This window comes from Polypterus senegalus, unplaced genomic scaffold (assembly GCF_016835505.1).
Source record: "Polypterus senegalus isolate Bchr_013 unplaced genomic scaffold, ASM1683550v1 scaffold_990, whole genome shotgun sequence".
NCBI lineage: Eukaryota > Metazoa > Chordata > Cladistia > Polypteriformes > Polypteridae > Polypterus > Polypterus senegalus.
The window spans coordinates 10,568-29,489 of NW_024377468.1; the positions used below are offsets into that span (position 1 = coordinate 10,568).

An 18,922-nucleotide genomic window follows, 5' to 3' on the forward strand; every position below is an offset into this window, starting at 1 on the left:
GAGCACAATTACAGCCTGCAGTTTGAAAAGCCTAAATTTGTAACATTCAATTTGCAACATTTAGCTGACATTTTCAGAGGTAGACAACTCTGAAGAGCTTTTTCAGAAGTCTTCATTTTGGGGGTTAAATTGCTGAGGTCAAATTTTCTCCAGCCTTTGGAGTTTTTTTTGTTTTTTCTGTCCACCCTGGCCATCGGACCTTACTCTTATTCTATGTTAATTAATGTTGACTTATGTTTATCTTTTATTGTGTCTTCTATTTCTCTATTCATTTTGTAAAGCACCTTGAGCTACATTTTTTTGTATGAATATGTGCTATATAAATAAATGTTGATTGATTGATTGATTGATTGAGGTAGTATGGGCAAAAAAGTGAAAATGGAGACTTATGTCTGCATTCCTAAATGAAAATGTAGTATGTGGACGTAGTCTGAGTATTTTCTTAGGTAGAGTTTGGTATTTCATTCATACTTCCATTTTCTAAAATTCTTTAAACTTTGAAGTGTCATGGTGATGCGCTTACTGAAGGTACTGTAAATCAAAAGCATCAATGAGAAGACACTACAACCATAACGCTATAAGTATGATTTTGCCTGTGTGCATGTTGTTTGTATTGTTTTGTTTAAATCTCTTTATTTTTGCTTCCAATAACTACTAAGAAAAACAAATGCCCTTAATGAAACAAAGGCTGTATCGCCCTAGACCTGCTTGCACTGAACCAGTATTTAAATGCATCTTCAGTTTCTTAGATTTTTTAAGAACAAACACCAAAAATAAGACAACTTATAAAACATGTAATCTTAAAGTATAAAGTCTTTTTCTTCCAGGCTTTGAGTCTCTGTCAGTGGACTGGCCAAGTGTCCATTTTGTAGAGCTGAAATCTTGAGAACATATGATAACATTATAAAATTCTGTGCCAGTTTTGAAGATCTAGCCAACAATTCTCCTCTTTAATTCTAATTCTAAAGTGCAAATACATCTTCTGACACAGGCAAAGGACAATTCAGAAAGATAATAACCTCTTCAAAGGATGAGGTGAGTGTGATTACATACTCGCTTGCCTTCCAAATCAAATGCTGGTCTGAAGGTCTCCATTTAGCAGTGAACTTTGAGTTTCAGTTGCATCATTCATCATCCTGGTTTTATCCTGCCTGCTATCGCTTCTTTCTATATCATCTAACCCTCCAACCCTCTTGATGCAAAGGACATTCTGAAAGCTCTTCTTAAAGTTTTCTGACAAGAAAGCATAGAGGATAGGGTTGGCACAGCTGTTGGCATAGCCAAGAATGACTACAAAATCAAACATGCCCTTCATCACAGGTGTGGTCTCAAGGGAGCATGTCACTGAAGTGACATTGAAGACATAGAATGGCAGCCAGCAGAAGACAAAAACTGCAACCACAATGGACACCATCCTGGTTACCTTTCTCTCTGACTTCTTTCTCTTAGAGGATCCAACTCTAATGCCAGAGGACTTTACCTTAATGATGATAAACAGATAGCACAGACAGATGACAGTCAATGGTAAGAAAAAGCCCAGGAAGAAAGTATAGAACATGAATCCAGTGTAGTATGCTTCTGGGGGATCAGGCCAGACAATAGTGCAGCTACTTCTGCCATCTTTTATTCTCTGACCACTATAAATTATGATGGGCAAATTGACAAGCAGTGAGAGTCCCCACACTGCACCATTTATCATTTTGGCCACTCGAGGTTTCCTCCATTTTGTAGACTTGATAGGATGAACCACTGCTAGGTACCTGTCGATACTCATGACTGTGAGACAGAAGATACTGGTGAATTGATTTAATCCATCCACTGTTATAACAACTCGGCAAAGGGCCTGACCAAAAGGCCAGTGGACAAGGGCCAACTGAATTGCAATGAAGGGTAAGCCAAGCATGAACAGCTCATCAGCAATAGCCAAGTTGAGGATGTAAATATTTGTGACTGTTTTCATCTTGGCATAGCGCAGGATAACATAAATGACCAGTGTGTTCCCACTCAACCCCACAGCGCACACTACAAAATACATAAAACTGATCACTGCATTGCTTGTTTTGTCAATATTTGGATCGGTTATGTTTTTTGTGCCATTGTTGGTAGCATTCACAGAGTCGGTTTCCATCAGAAAACTGGTGTACGTCCAGGAGTAGGTAGAGTTGGGAGGCAGTGGGGATGTCAAAAACAACATGGTGTCAGTTTCTTTCAGGGAATGTTGATGGGATCGATGCAGTGCCATTCAACCTAAAATATGGTTAAGAAGAGAAAATGTATTATTATTGGAGATAGAGATATGAACCTTATACACGCAACTTTCCAATAAAAATGTCACAGCAAAATCCTCAAACTATAATGAACTCGTCTGAAATTATATTTAAAGCAAGAGGGCACTTAACTTAATTTAACCTTACTGGAACCATAACATATAAGCAAATGTGTTCCTATCCAATTAATTTGAACATGTTACTGGCAGAGGTAGTCATAAGGGACCAAAACAGGAGAAGCTTATGACAATACAAAGCAAAATATATAACTTGAAACTCAAAACAGGCTGTAGTCAAACTCAAAACAATAAACCTACAGTTGGGTCCATAAGTATCTGGACAGTGACACAACTTTTATCATTTTGGCTTTGTATGCCACCACAATAGATTTGAAAAAAAACAATCATTGTGTGACTGAAGTGTCGAATTTCAGCTTTAATTTAAGGGGTTTACCAAAAATAATGTATGAGCCATTTAGGAATGACAGACATTTTTCTGCATAGCCCCCATTTCCAGGGTCTCTAAGGTTTTTGGACATTTGATTGACAAACTGTTCCATAGCCAGATGCACGCAGTTTCTTCATTATCTCATTAACTATTAAGCAGGTAGAAGATCTGGAGTTGATTTAAAGTGTGGAATTTGCATTTGGAAGCTGTCATTGTGAAGTTTCAATATGAGGCCCAAATAGCTGTCCATGCAAGTAAAAACAGGACATCATTAAGCAGAGAAAACAAAACAACCCCTTTAGAGAGATAGCAGAAACACCAGGGGCCTCGTGCATAACGCCATGCGTAGAACTCACACTAAAACATGGCATAAGGACAAAAGCAGAAATGTGCCTACGCACAAAAAAATCCAGATGCATAAATCTGTGCGAATGCCAACTTCCACGTTCTTCCGCTCCATAAATCCCGGTCAGAGTAACGCACGTGCACTTTCCTGCTGCCACTCCCCAAACTCCTCCCAGAATTATGCCTCTTTGAATATGCAATTCAATATAAACAGCCCTTAGCTCAGCGTTTTGTGAAAAGGCAATGGCAAAAATACAGGGGGAAATAGAAGAATTTCAGCGAATACCAAGTGGAGGCAAGGAGAACTTATTATTTGTTGGTTTAAACAGTGGTATAAACAACAAAAGGAAATCGATCAAGAGACATAGAGTGTTGGAGAAACTCGAAAGCTGAAGTTTACAAAGTCGCACAGTGCCCGAAATAAAAAAGAAGTTGTCAGATATCAAAGTCGCCATGAAAAGGCAAGTCATAGCCCACCATCTGAGTGTCATATGAAAGCTTATTAGGGTACCGAGAAAAGAAAAAAAAATAGGGACACAGTGGTAAAAAAGCACAAAATGTCAACTTTAATCTCAAAATTTCCACTTTAATCACGTAGTTTATTTTGTCATTAAAGTAGAACATCATAAACTTCATCTTAAAATTATTTAATTTACTAGTTTCTCAAATACCATCGTAACTAAAGTAGCACGTTAAATGCTTTGTTTTGTATGTGTTCTTCTATGTTCTCTGTGTGTATGAATCACTAGGTGCTTCTTAACGGGCTTTCGCTTCCTCCGACAGGACACAGAATCCATTACATTTGTGATATTACAACTTCCTGAATAATTTAAATTCTAAGATGTATACTTGATATCATTTTCATGATGATAGGAATTAAAGCATGTATTAAACATGGGAACACGGTGGTGCAGTTATGATTGCTGCGCAGTGTGCGACCATCAATGAAAAAATTTATTGCAGCAGTACTGTCTTTTTCAAACATAATAACCCCCAATTCCTGTCCTTCCTTTTCTTTCTCCAAATACCTAATCGTCATGCAATCAGCTCTGTAATAAACGTCAAGTCATCTGTAAGCTGAGAACGCCGATTCTTCAAAACTTTTAAGGAACATTGAAATATCTTTGTAGTACATGTTTAATTATTCTATCCATCTATCCTTCCAGTGTCGTGCCAGCCCCAGCAAGAATACAGCGTAAGGCAGGAACAATCCATGAACAGAGCACCAGCTCCTCGCTAGCTCTGTGAAACCGTGTCCTCACATGTTTATTTATTAACAACTAGCTGATTACTCAGTGCTCACTGAGTGCAAGGGAAAAAAATAAAGTGTAGTGTATAAATTATTAAACAGTAAAACATTAACATGTAAGAAGTAAAGATACATTGAGCAGTACTGGAGTGCTTTAGGGTAGAGTACATTTTAAAGGTGCTATAACACAACAGGTAAGTAGCACTAACAGCAGCTTAAATGTATTTGGATCATCTCTCAGGAGCAGATCCCTTGTGAAAGGCGCTACACGACCGCTGTGGTATAGAAATTACATTTTCTGTGCAATCCTGCAAATTTCTGCCTGAGAACCTTGCACTCACTATGTGCCTGTGATTTAAGAGAAAAATTATTCTGAGAAATGTGGACACTGCCCTTCCGTGCTTAACGGGCAGAAGATCCAAACAATTCCCAAGTCCAAAACTTAACATGAAGAGGTCGGTACATCTTCTTAGATGTAAACCTTCCATCTTCTTAAAAGAATTTATCACAAAAGGAATCTTGAATGTTGTGGGGTTTTAGTGACCTGAACTCACCTTAAGGGAAAGTAAGTAGTCATGAAGTGCAATTTACAAAGAGAGTCCTGCTTCGATGGCACTGATTAAACTCATTTGCAAAGATTTCCACCCTCCCAGGAGCCAAAGCATCACAAACAGTGTGAGAAGAGAGGACGCCGCCCGAAACTGTGAAGCTCTCGACCTGGCAGAGCAGCCCTACATTCCGCACCTCCGAGCGTCCACTTTGTTCTCATGACTGCTTGCCGCTGAAGGTGGTGTCGTCTTCACATTCTTTACAGCTCGGCGCAGTTAAAAAGTAGAAAGACGCAAAGCTGTTTTCCTCATCTCTCCTACTATCAAGTACTGCCAATTAAAAAAAAATTATAATGTTTTTTTTCTGCGACAGTAACGTGGATGAATAAATAAAATTTCTCTCTCAGAACGCACCTAGCGGCAAACGTGTCAGCGTTGGAGTCCAGAGAGGAGGGCTGGGAGAGGGCGACGCGGGGCGCACTTCTATGGGATAGAACGGCGTGTTTGTGTTTACTTCTTTTAAATATCAGTAAAGTAACTCTTACACAAATAATAACAATCCATAAAGACGATATTATAATGGCATCCACATGCAAAGTGATTAGTTCCTGTATTATGTTCTGTGGTCATACATAATTTCCGTTTTGCGTGGTCATATGTAATTTCCGTTTTAAACGCGAAAAGAATTTTATATATATAGATATATATATATATATATATATATATATATATATATATATATATAGATATAGATTATTTAAATGAAGTTAAAGTTTTATCTGTATAATATAATAAACATATTTTGCTGCATTTCATCTTAAAAATGATATCGTCATCATATGTAAATACGTGCTTTATAAAGTGTCTCAGGTTGTGCAATATTTTAACTCTATCGCAAGTTTACAGTGAGGTAATTGTACATATAAGTATAAACAGTTCTACAAGGAGCAAATGATAGACTTATTGAGTGTGTTTATAGCTCTTGGGATGAAACTGTTTCTGAACCACGAGGTCAGTACAGGAAAGGCTCTGAAGCATTTGTCGCATGAGAGCAGTTCAAATAGGCAGCATGGCTGAGGCAGCATGTGCTTGATGCTGTATACCAATAATTCTCTTTCTGATCTGCTGCTGTACAGCTGTGATTCACACTCAGATACAGTGATATAAATACTCTGAGTGGTGCAACCGCTAACGGGAGCAGCTGAAAGAAGAAGAAGGTACAGTGAGAGTAACAACGCTAAGGCAGCTATGGTATATGGAATAGTTTGGCTATTCCGTGGACCATTACATTGTTACAGGTTAATTACAATCAGATACCTTAAACTAATAAACAATATGCGGTTAATTTCAGTGTATATGATAAAGCCGCATCAAGGATGTGGATCTAAAAAAGAAAGGGAAACCACACAGGAACAGTTGTAGTGCTTTGACACTGGGTGCTGCCAGTTTGCAAAACCGAGTGGAGAACTTGCATATACCAAGTATTTTGCTAGCATGAAAATGTGCGTGGCTTTACACCAAGTTTAGGTTTTATACGTCGCGGTTTGACTGTGGAAACGGGAGTATGCAACATTTTTGTGTTTATACATGAGGCCCCAGTAGTGGTCAAATCAACCATGTGGTATATTCTTAAAAAGAAGAAGCATACTGGTGAGCTTAGCAACACCAGACGTTCTGGAAAAGCACAGAAGACAACTATACTAGATGATTGCAGAATTCTGCCCTTAATGAAGAAGAACCCCTTCACAACATTTAGCCAAACCAAGAACACTCTCCAGGAGGTAGGCCTATCATTGCCAAAGTCTACAATCAAGAGAAGACTTCATGAAAGTAAAGACAGAGGGTTTACCACAAGGTGCAAACCACTAGTAAACCTCAAGCATAGGAAGGACAGATTAGACTTTGCCAGAAAATATTTTTTTAAAAGCCTGTCCAGAATGATGGAAACAGAAGAGTATGGAGAAGAGAAAAAACTGCTCATGATCCAATGAATACCACATCATCTGTGAAACATGCCAGAGGTAGTGTTATGGCATGAGGATGCATATCTGCAAATGAAAGTCAGTCACTGGTGTTTTTTGACGATATGAGTGATGGCTGAAGTAGCAGGATGAATTCTAAGTGCATTGGGCTATACTCTCTTCTCAGATTCAGCCAAACCAATAGGACAACACTTCATAGTGCATACTCCGAAAGCAAGCCAAGTGCTTTTCATTGCAAAGTAGTGAAAGATTCTTCAACGGTCAACATGCTGACCTCAACTCAACTGGACATGCAATTCACATACTAAAGACAAAACTGATGGCAGAAAGTCGAACAAATAAGCAGCACCTGAAGAATGCTGCAGCAAACGCCTGACAAAGCATCACTAGGGTGGAAACCCAGCACTTGGAGATTGCCATGGGTTCAGTCTTCAGACAGTCATTGACTGTAAAGGATTTTCAACCAAATATTGAACATGATCATTATATTTATGATTATGTTAGTTTGTCCAAATACTTTTGAGCCCCTGAAAATAGGGGGAACAGGTATAAAAATGTCAGTCTTTTCTGAACAGCTCATACAATGTTTTGTTTATGAAAATTGTGTCACTGTCCATTGAAGTTGAAGTATGTAGCCAAACATTAAACAAATTAACCAAAGTAACTTGCAGGCTCAATTTCAAGTATTTATCTAAACTCTTGAATAAGCAGAAAGTACATGGTTTTGACCCTTATACCATCATAGAGAAGATGTGCATTTCCTTTCCTATTCCCTAATAACATTGTGGCAACTGCTCTACAAAATGGTGGCACCCATGAACAACACAATGGCATTGGAAAAAGAATATTTCAACCATGTTAAATACATTTTTAATGCAAAAATCATTATCAAAATTGAATTAAAGACATTAAGGAGCAGCTAAAATATTTGGAAGCTGAACAAAATGACAGTTCTGGGCTTTGCATAGTTTGAACTACATGTGATGGTCAACACTAAGTCACTGAATATGAAGAACAGCCTTAAGGAACAGCATTAAGATAAGATAAGTAAGTAAAGTGTTACATTATAAGATAAGAAGTTTGAATATGAATCAACAGATGCTAGACTAAGTAGACCTAGACTAAGTAAATCTAGACTAATTGTTGGGAGACCTAATCTGGAGTGCTATCTGAAGTTGTGGTGCCCGTGCTAAAAAAAACGTCATCACACCCCTTGATGTTATGCTGAGAGGAGCGACAAAGTACATGCTTGGACTGAAAAGGACTACTATAGGAGGCTAAAAAAATAAACCTTTAGAGCAGATAAAGATATTAGCTACATGAGAAACTAATCCGTGTCTTCACAGTTCTCAAAGGCATCAATAAAAGTCATTAGAATGTCTTCACTGAAATATTGTACTCCATGAATTCACCTGAAGTCAAGAAGAAGCATATGCAGAAACCTAGGAACTCTGCTTGTATTTGCCACAAGTGAAAATACAGTGGCAAGGAACATGCTTACATATGGTGACAAGATGCTGAGTGTCTACTTAAACACTTTCAAGATTAGTAACCAGGAAATCAAGTTACTCAAATTTTGGAACCAAATTGTAAACCATAAGTCTTTGTCAAAATACCATACTAATTTTAATGCATAAACATCTTTGAACGCAATCCGCAATCTTGGACAGTAGCAACTGTGGAAGACGAATGTTCTCTTCGCTCCCTTGTACTAATTCATGTCTGAGAAGTAAGCTTTACGAAACCAAGTAACAGAATGCTTTGTTTTAGCAAACAGAAAAATGTTTGTGCAAAGGACTCAAGGTCTGAGCATTCCACAAATGAGTCTGCCTAATCACGTTTTCCCTTAGCATTACATTTGAACGCCGTAACAAAATGGGCCAAGAAATCAAGTTGCATAAGGGACATTGAAGGGGCTCAAGGATTGTGTATAATAAAGTGTTGACTGTTGCATTTTATAATGATATTAAATTACGCATTCTAGGGGTATAAAACTGGACCCCACCCAACAGACGGGGTTCAGAAGAGCCCTGACGCTGTCATGTATATTTGATTGTCTGCTTTTCTGAAACTCTTCTCACCGTGACTCTGAAAAATAAAGCTGCTTTATAACCACACCTGCTGTCGGGTCTGAGTTTTCGTCCACAGTTTTGGCGCCCAAACATGGGGCAGGAGACGGCAGACGGCTCCTTGTGCAGGATCGTCCAGATGACCGTGGTGGAGCCGATTCCGGCCGGGTTGGGTCCAGCTTCGGTAAATGTAGGATTGGCCTGCCTTGGGCGTTTCCTGCGTGGGGAGTCCCTGACCTCCTCCTAGCCGATACGAGGCACGACATGATGGGCATTTCCTGTCAGGTGGACGGAGTCACGGTGAGTAGATCGGGGGATTCCTGTTAGTTTGACTGGTGTGCTGGAAGTAATATGAATATAGAAGGAAAAGGAATAAAAAGCATATGCAAAATAAAGAATAAGAAAGCATACTGTACGGAAAATACATAGGAGGGTTCTAGGGGCTCATGGAAAGTGGCTTTGGGACCCTACGGAAAACGGCACATTGTGAATGTTAGCTAGTCACCCCTGTGAAAGGATTAGAAAAGGGGCGAGTGGCACGCTCCTGTAATAATTTGAGGAACGGGGGTGAAAGGGCGTATTTAGAGAATGTGTGTCTAAATAAACGGGAGGTCGAGTTTTTCATCCGCTGTCTGGTCATACTCTGGCAGATTGACGCATACAAACCGTCTAATGAAGGGATCGGGGTAAAAACCTCCATATCCGGGACTCCACGGGGCGTATTGATGTAGGATTCTGCTGATGCGAATAAACGGACACGAAGTCACCTGAAGCTGTAATCCGGGAAAAGGAGCGGACGGCGGGTGGAACAGGGTTTATCGAGGGCTGAGTCACTTTCTGCTGAGATCCTGCCACTCACTATGGGAAAAACAATCAGCAAGCTAGTCAAGCAGTCCCCCAAGAGTCCTAAAAAACCTAACGTTAGAAGGATTATTAGGGGATCGCCAGGCTCCTAGTGCGCTGTCGGGATCGAAAGGCGGGTCCCCTAGAAAGCTCATTGAAAAGAAGACAGGATTAGATTAAAAAAAAAAAAAATGTGGGAAGTGGAATAAAACAGTGGAGGTAGATGGCCAGTGGAAGGAACTGGAGATATGAATGAGATACAAGAAATTAGAAAAATACTGTGCAGAAATACACAGGGTTGTTGTAATTGAGGTCCCTAACCCCCGACACGATCCCACACAATCCCCAGAAAATGCTTACCCCACTACTGTAATGATACACTGTAACTGGGATATTCAAGAGCTGAAAGACGTACTGTCCGAATTGCCTGATCGTAACATAATCGGTGGGTTGAAGTTTGTGGAACAGGTGCAGCAGCTAGATAATATGTACAAACCCGGTGCAGCCGAGTGGACCCAAGTGCTACGCAGAAAGTTGGGCACTACTTGGGCTACTGTCAATTTTGGGCAGCATAACGGAGTACAGTGGCAGTGGAATGAGGCATTGCCTTGTGGACAAAATAATGAGGGTCTTTTCCTTGCCCAATGGGAACCCGTGAAAACTGCAATAACTGCAAAATATAAAAAGCGCACCGACTACCTTTTCAGCTGCCAAACAAAAGAAAGATGAGACGGTAGATGAATGGGCACACCGCATTCAGGACTTGATGACAAACCATTCTGGTTTAGACAGCCCAGACGACCGTAACAAGGCAGCGGTTCCTCCTTTTCTGTCACGACTCAGAAGTGATATCCAAAATAAAGTACGCACGTCCTGTATTTGGATGGGAAAGTGCCACTTTTGATGAAGTTAAATAATAAAAAAATAAAAATAAAAAAAAGACAAACGGAGCATGCTGAACGACAGACTAAACAAAAAGAGTCAGACACTCAGACCAAGTTAATCGCGGCACAAATGAATTATTATGCAGGTGGAGCTGCCTCAGGCAGGGGTCGAGGACGTGAAGGACGTGGATTTTTCCGAGGACAGGGGCGAAGCCAGGGGAGAGGTCGTGGATTTTTACTCCCTAATCCGAATTCTTCGTCTGCTCAGCCGCCTCTCCCCTCAAATCAAGCACCTACACATCTTGCCTGTTATGATGGGACACTTCTGCCGCAATTGCCCACATCAGCTTCCTCCCCCGCCTTCCTTACCTGAATCTGAGGATATTCCTTTCACAGGGACCCCCAGCCACTCTCTTCAGTTGCCTTTGCTCACTCGCCATGCGGACACAGATCCTTTATTGACTTTGCTGGTGAATGGCACTGAAACTGTTTTTCTGGTCTGTCTCGAACGATAAAGTGACTGTTCTTAGTGCTTCTGGACAACCACATTTTTTACTGGTGTCTAAACCTCTTCGGGTTCAGCTTCATTTCAGTGGTTCCACTTTGATGCACCGGTTTTTTATTAAATCAGCTTTGCCCTGTTAATCTGTTTGGAAGGGATGATGACTTAGCTCTCCCTCTCTATTTCTCTAACCAAACAAGGGTTTCACTGTTCTATTCCTAAATTCCTGTGCCAAACCTCCCCCCACACTAAGCCCTCTTTTGCAGCTCGAACCCTGAACATCTCCTCACACACCATAAAGCCCTACACTCTTTTCCTTCATATTCTTTTCCCCACTTGCAAGTCCCCAACACCCTCCACTGCACTGCCCAGTATTTCCCTTCTGAAGTGGACACACCTTGGTTAGAATCTTTTCTCTCTTCAGGCACTAGCTCAGAGACCCTCCATATCCCTTGCATTTTTTTCTCATCCAACAAAGCTGCTGCTCCAGTGCACCTCACATATTCACAAAGCGTTTTCTATTTAGGAGGTTCAGTTCCCCATGTTTTCCTTAGCCAATTCTAGCACCGTTCACTAGTCGAAATTGGGGAATGGGTGGGACAATGTTTCAGTAGGACAGACTGGCACCATGTTGCTTCGGGTATCTTTGATACCTCAGATCATTTGTGCTTCAAAATGATTTTTTAGTACATCGTGCATTGTGCGGTCCTTCCCTTTCTGCTTTTTCATTGCAAACCATCTCTCCCTCTTGGCTTTCCTCACTTCCCGATGCACTGTGGTCCCAGGGGAAAAATGATTATGGAAGGATAGCACACTGTGAGCCACTGGTGATTTATCCAAAATCTTCCTTCCGCCCGCATCGCTCCCAGTATCCTCTGTCTCCAGCAGCAGAGGCTGGCATCTCCGCCGTACATTCCGATCTCGTGAAACGTGGAGCAGTCATTCAAATTAAATACTCTCCAGTCAACTCCCTGTTTTACCTGTTTAAAAGGCTGACGGTTCATGGCATTTTGTTCAAGATCTTCGACAAGTTAATTCTGCAGTTGTTCCTAGGGCACCTATTGTTCCTAATCCTTCCACTATTCTTTCTACGATACCCCCGTCTGCCCGTTATTTCTCTGTTATTGACCTTGCTAATGCTTATTTTTGTATTCCTTTGCACCCCGACTCTCAATTCTGGTTTGCCTTTACTTTCCAAAACCGCCGTTGGACATGGACCATTATGCCTCAGGGATATACTGAAACCCCTTGTGTATTTGGACAAGCTCTTGCTCAAAATTTAAAAGGCTTTTGGCCGGAAAAAGACAGTGTATTGATACAGTATGTGGATTGTTGTGTAGTACTACGGAAGCAGATTGTGCACGGGATACTCAGCAATTGTTATTATTTAGCAGAAAATGGCCACAAAGTTTCTAAAACAAAATTGCAGTTAGTTCAAACAACTGTGAAATATTTAGGTCATGACATTTTTTGCGGAACGAGAGCTCTCTCTCTCTTTAGCGACCATATAAACACCATTCAAAATCTTCCTAGACCAAGACCTGTTACAAAGCAACAGGTTGTGTCTGTATTAGGCATTCTAGGATACCGCCGGCAATGGATTTTAAAGTTCAATGAAAGAGCACAGCTTTTGCAAACTTTAGCGGTCACCCCTGATCTCCCCTTTCTGGTCAGGTGGCATGGAATGATCAAGCTGGGAAGGCTCTATGTGACTTAAAAAAAAAGTGCCCTACTGTTTGCATGCGTTGGGACTGTTGACTATCTCGTCCATTCACTCTGTTTGTGGACGAAAAGGGGGGATATATGAATACATTTTTTACACAACTCCATGGAGAAAAACAAAGGCTTAGCCTATTTTTGAAAAAATTGGATCCAGTGGCTGTGGGACTTCCAACCTGTCTCAGAGCTGTAGCAGCCACAACAGAGGCCGTGCTAGCCAGTACAGATATAGTGCTCATGAGCCCCCTAGTGGTAAAAGTGCCTCACGCCATACACTCCATTTTAGTACAGGCTAAAACCTCACATCTCACTACTGCTAAGGCAATACACTATCAAAATGTACTCTGTACATTGTCAAACGTTACCATAGAAAGGTGCTCCACCTTAAATCCAACTACGCTGCTTCCAACTGAAAAAGGGGACCCCACAACTGTCATGATGAAATAACTAAGGTTATAAAACCTAGACCAGACCTACAGGAAACAACCAAATTTCTTCAAGTTTAAGCGCAGGCAGCTGAGTTGATAGCTCTCACCTGAGCTTGTCAGTTGTCAGAGGGAAAAATTGTAACTATCTATACTGATTCTAGATATGCTTTTGGAGTCTGCCATGATCATGGGGCATTATGGAAACTCAGGGAATTCAAGACCAGTACTGGCAAGCCCATTCAGCATAAAAAACTAAAAGAATCCCTCTTAAAGGCCATGACGAAACGATCAAAGCTAGCGATTGTTAAATGTCAAGCTCTCACAGTAAAACAGGATCCTGTCAGCAAAGGAAACAATTAGCTGATCATTTTGCTAAACGGGCTGCGTATAATAACACACCAATCTTTTTATTCCAACAGAGAAATGACCAGGACACTGATAATCAAATTATTTCTTTACAGAATGCAGCCACGGACACAGAGAAGAGAAAATGGTCCAAAGAAGGGTCCCTCTCTGATGGAGTCTGGACCCATAAGCAAACTAACAAACCTTTCCTCCCAAAGCTTCTTTCCCAGGTATGGAAAAATGCCCATGGCCTAGACCATGCTGGAAAAGACGCCATGGTTCAAGATGTTGAAAAATATTGGGAAGCTGTAGGTTTCTCTACATATGCAGAGCAGTTCTGCAGGTGCTGTGCATTATGTCAAAAGTTTAATGTAGGAAAGGGCACCCAGGTAAGTCCCCGTTACACCTAACCTAATGGGTCCATTCGAACACCTTCAAATGGACTTCATTGAATTAACACCATCAAAGGGGTACCGATACTGTTTAGTAATTGTTGATGTATTTGTGTTCCCGATGGGTGGAAGGTTTCCCTTCCAAACATGCAGATGCCAAACCTGTGGCAAAAGCTTTGATAAAGGAAATCATTCCAAGATGGGGCATACCGCAGAAATTACAAACTGATAATGGCACCCACTAAATTCCGTTATAAATGAATTAACCACCTGGCTCCAGATAAATGTGCATCATTATTGCAAATACCACCCCCAGAGTGGAGGTATTGTGGAACGATGCAATGGTACCTTGCAATCTAAATTGGCTAAAATCTGTGAGCAAACAAATTTAACTTGGCCTGATGCTCTGCCTCTGGCCTTGATGGGATTAAGGGGAAGAACACATCGGCAGTTAGGGCTGTCGCCATTCGAAATTCTGACCGGATGGCCAATGCCAGTCGGCATGGTCATAGGTAATGTTACACTGCATACTGTGGACAATGATCTTCTTTCCAGTCTTACAGGTCTCCGAGCTTCTCTGAAGGAAGTCCACGAGCAGGTGAATCAGGCCTGGAGAACTAGTCCTCCATCAAAGGACTCCCCATTCCATTAGGAACCTGGATTCTGGCTAGAGATACTCGAAGGAAACATTGGCATCACCCTCGGTGGAGAGGACCGTTCCAAGTTCTGCTGTGGACACCACATGCTGTTAAAGTTGAGGGACTGCCTGCTTGGATTCACATCTCACATTGCAAAAGATGGCACCCTTGATTGTGGTCCTACTATGTCTTTCCATCCCCTTGTCGACTGCTCTGGTCACCTTGACTTTTCCTTTCGGAATCACCACATCAGTTCAGGTGGATTTCTGTTCTATTATTGACTGTGGGACTGATCGACAAATCCAGTGGAACTGGTCTGACAAATATGTGTGTGTAACTGTTACAAACTCTGGATTTGGAAGTAACTGTGACAAGTGGGACTGGGTTTTGGCTAATACTGAACTGATGACTGGGGTTTATCAACCCTATAAGGCCCAGAAGTATGGTCTGAAATATCGTTTTCTATTATAAAAGGACATGCCCCTCATGAATGTGCGAATACCATTGTAACCCTTTGATCATTACTCTGAAGAACCCTTCTTTACATGATTCAGGAACCTATATTTTAGGGGCATATGTATCTGGAATAGATCCTCTAGGGAGATTTCAAATTAAGGTTGAGAACCCTGTTACTAACACCTCCCATTTCCCCACACACACACCTCTCTCTCGTACCCCTGGTCCAAACCTGCCCCCTGTCAAGGTCATGAATATTTCCACCTTTTCTTCCACTTTTTTCGATTGAAACTGGGTATGGGATCAGAACCGTTGGCTGCAATGGGTATTATATTCGCTAGACAAGTGAATCAATCTGATTGCTATGCATGCGCTACAGCTAGGCCACATTTGGCCACTGTCCCTTTTCCTCTTTCTAACATATCTGATCCTACTGGCCTTCCTTGCCTACTTGCCCTTTTTATCTCTTCCTCTATTCCAATCGACTCTAATTACATTACACTTTCCCTTCTTTTTCCCCCTACTCTTCCCATGACTCCCCCGATGTTCCAGCCTGATGAAGGTATTTATACCTGTTTTTTAGAAACCTTACTTCTTCTCATGGCACAAATGTTGGTAATATCCCATCCTTTTTTGTTTCCAAACTTTTCCAATTAATTCTTCCTCTTTAGCTTCCAAATTATCAATTTTTCTGATTACTCAGAATACTGATATTTGGTGGATGTGCCATAGGTCTAAATTGCTTGACATCCTTCCACCTGACTGGACTGGCACTTCTGCTTTAATACAATTTGTTATGCCTTTCCGACTTTTCCCTTTAACTGCCTTCCATGTGTCGACCATGTTTGGCCGACGTCGTCAACCCCGTTCTGTGGACCCTTCCCAGTTTTCCCTACATCGCCCTGGGGTGTATTTTGATTCCATTAGAGTCCCTCGTGGAGTCCCTGATAAGTTCAAGGCAAGGGACCAAGTTGTTGCCGAATTTGAGTCTATTTTTCCTCAGGTTACTATAAACAAAAATGTAGATTGGATTAATTATCTCTATTACAATCAACAAAGATTCTTAAATTTTACTAAGAAGCTGTTGAAGGTATCCATGAGCAACTTGATAAAACATCCCTCATGACCTGGCAAAATCGATTGGCTTTAGATATGCTCTTGGCTGAGAAAGGAGGCGTTTGTGCTATGTTTGGTGATGCATGCTGTACCTATATCCCTAATAATACAGCTCCTGATGGATCAATCACCCATGCTTTAGCTGATTTGACATGAACTAGCTACTAATTCTGGCATTTCTAATCCTTGGGACAAATGGTTTATGTCCACTTTTGGGTCCTGGGGCCAATGGCTTAAATCAGTTTTCATCTCTCTTACGGTTGCTTTAATTGTTCTCCTGCTTGTAGCTTGCTGTATTGTTCCTTTGATAAGATACATTGTATCCAAGTATTTTACTGCCTCTATGGCAAAGGCTTACTTTTACACAAAGAAACAATGCTTCAGATCAGCACAGCCACCCCACACTCCTCCACCCACTCCACTCCATCCCCCTCTCCTACCCTTTCCTACTCAACTCTCCCTGATCAAATATTTTTTGTTTGCTAAAAAAGGGGGGAATGTGGAACACGAATGCTCTCTTCGTTCCCTTGTACTAATTCATGTCTGAGAAGTAAGCTTTACGAAACCAAGTAACAGCATGCTTTGTTTTAGCAAACAGAAAAATGTTTGTGCAAAGGACTCAAGGTCTGAGCATTCCACACATGAGTCTGCCTTATCACGTTTTCCCTTAGCTTACATCTGAACGCCATAACAAAAGGGCCAAGAAATCAAGTTGCATAAGGGACATTGAAGGGGCTCAAGGATTGTGTATAATAAAGTGTTGACTGTTACATTTTATAATGATATTAAATTACGCATTCTAGGGGTATAAAACCCAACAGACGGGGTTCAGAAGAGCCCTGACGCTGTCATGTATATTTGATTGTCTGCTTTTCTGAAACTCTTCTCACCGTGACTCTGAAAAATAAAGCTGCTTTATAACCACACCTGCTGTCGGGTCTGAGTTTTCGTCCACACAACATGCTGTCAAATCATAGCAAAGGAGCAGAGCTTGCTAGAAAACTAAACAGTGATGTGGTATACACCCAACATAATGCTATTAAAATTCATAATTGTTCCAGAGACAAGGTAACATAAAATTATCTTACCAGAATTTTCTCTAGACTAAGCAAAACTCCAAAAAAAAGTGGAGGCAAAAAGTGATTGTATGAGTAAAAACGTTCCCAGAGTTACATAATCAGTGACACACAGGCATCTGTAGCAAACTACTGAGTGATGTTGTTGAAGGAGAACCTCGACAATGTCTAAAAAGTATCTGAATGAAATGTTGAAACAGCTTAGCTTTTAACAAACCAAACCAGCTTCATGGAGTGAATGGCCTCCTCTTGTTTTTAAACTTTGTGATTCGTGCAATTTCAATTTTAGATTATTTTGTGTAATGCACTTCAGTAAGTAAATGTTCAGAGCACCCATGTACTTTTATAATAATAAATTACAACATACATAATTTGCATACATGAAAATATAAGTTAAGCACAACAGTATAAGGTCAATTTTGATTTGAGTAACATAAACAAATCAGCAGAATAGAAGTCCATTAAACACTATGATTAAAGTGTAGGTAGCTGACAGCAACAGAACGGAAAACAAAAACTCTAGTAAGCAGCATTCTAGTTCATAGTTCTGGTGACTCAGCCAACTGGCTGCCATCCCACTTCTGGCCATTCTACAGTATCATAAGTACATGCAGGGCAGTCCAATAATCTTTTCATCCTTTCTCTCAAGTGATTTCTCAAAGACACAAGTAAGAAGGATAGCGGTGGCATCAAATGCCACACCATGACAGTGAGAATAAAAACAGAACAGAGGAGCATCAGTAACTACTCATAATGAGTGTAACACTGGTATTGTTATGTTAATGATTAACACACAGAAGTTCAATATACCTTCAGGGACTGAAGCAATTTAAACCTTCATTTGTAAGAAATGGACTTTTTAAATCAGAATCAAATATAACTGAATGCCAGTGTAAAGACCTAAGAGCAGGGGTTATGTGATTGTACTTTCTAGTTCTAGTAATGATTCTTGCAGCAGTATATTGAATTACATTAAAAAGGATTATTGGGGTATGTTGCTATTGCTCAGCTAACTTAAATTGACTTTACTCAAAATAAGCAGCTTTTAAGGCTTTATACACTCACACACATGCAAGTTGGAGGAATCTGAGTGGACCAAAAGAAGTTAGTTCCATGCCAGGCCAGGGGGTGGCTGGGCGTACTAAACCTTTCTCTATTTTCTCTGCAGACCAAACACAGGGAAAACCTGCCTGATTTCTCATACAGGACATCACTTCCGGTTCTGGTGACAAAAGTGACGTCTCTTCCAGTTCCGACTCCCAGTAAGACGTCACTTCTGGTCCCAGCCCCAAGAAAGATGTCACTTTCGGTTCCAGCACCAAGAAAGATGTCACTTCCGTCTCCGGACCCAAGAGTGATGTCACTTCCGGTTCCAACATAGATGACATGACTTCCTTTGATGGCCTTTAAAACCTCCATCTTTACCACTATTCATCAGTTCATGTTGAGAACTCATCCTGAGCACATCTGTGCAATTTCAATTAACCTTTGCAGCTAGATAAAATATATGGGTGGCTGCCCCAAATCTTTTTGTGTGTCTGAGTGTGACTTCTTTCACCCATTTCTATAGCAACAGACTTTCAATTTCAATTTTTCAAGTGTCTCATAATATGTTT

At 40.8% G+C, this 18,922-nt stretch overlaps 1 protein-coding gene across 1 annotated transcript; it reads right to left on the minus strand.

Annotated features, from left to right (window-relative positions):
- Positions 1–358: 358 nt before the first annotated feature.
- LOC120519325 (somatostatin receptor type 2-like) lies at positions 359–8,991 on the minus strand. The gene is made up of 2 exons (XM_039742442.1): positions 8,957–8,991; positions 359–2,247 (listed from the first exon to the last, which is right to left on the minus strand). The coding sequence occupies exon 2, from the start codon at positions 2,240–2,242 to the stop codon at positions 1,070–1,072; it is 1,173 nt and encodes a 390-aa protein (XP_039598376.1). The 5' UTR covers positions 2,243–2,247; positions 8,957–8,991; the 3' UTR covers positions 359–1,069.
- Positions 8,992–18,922: the final 9,931 nt, after the last annotated feature.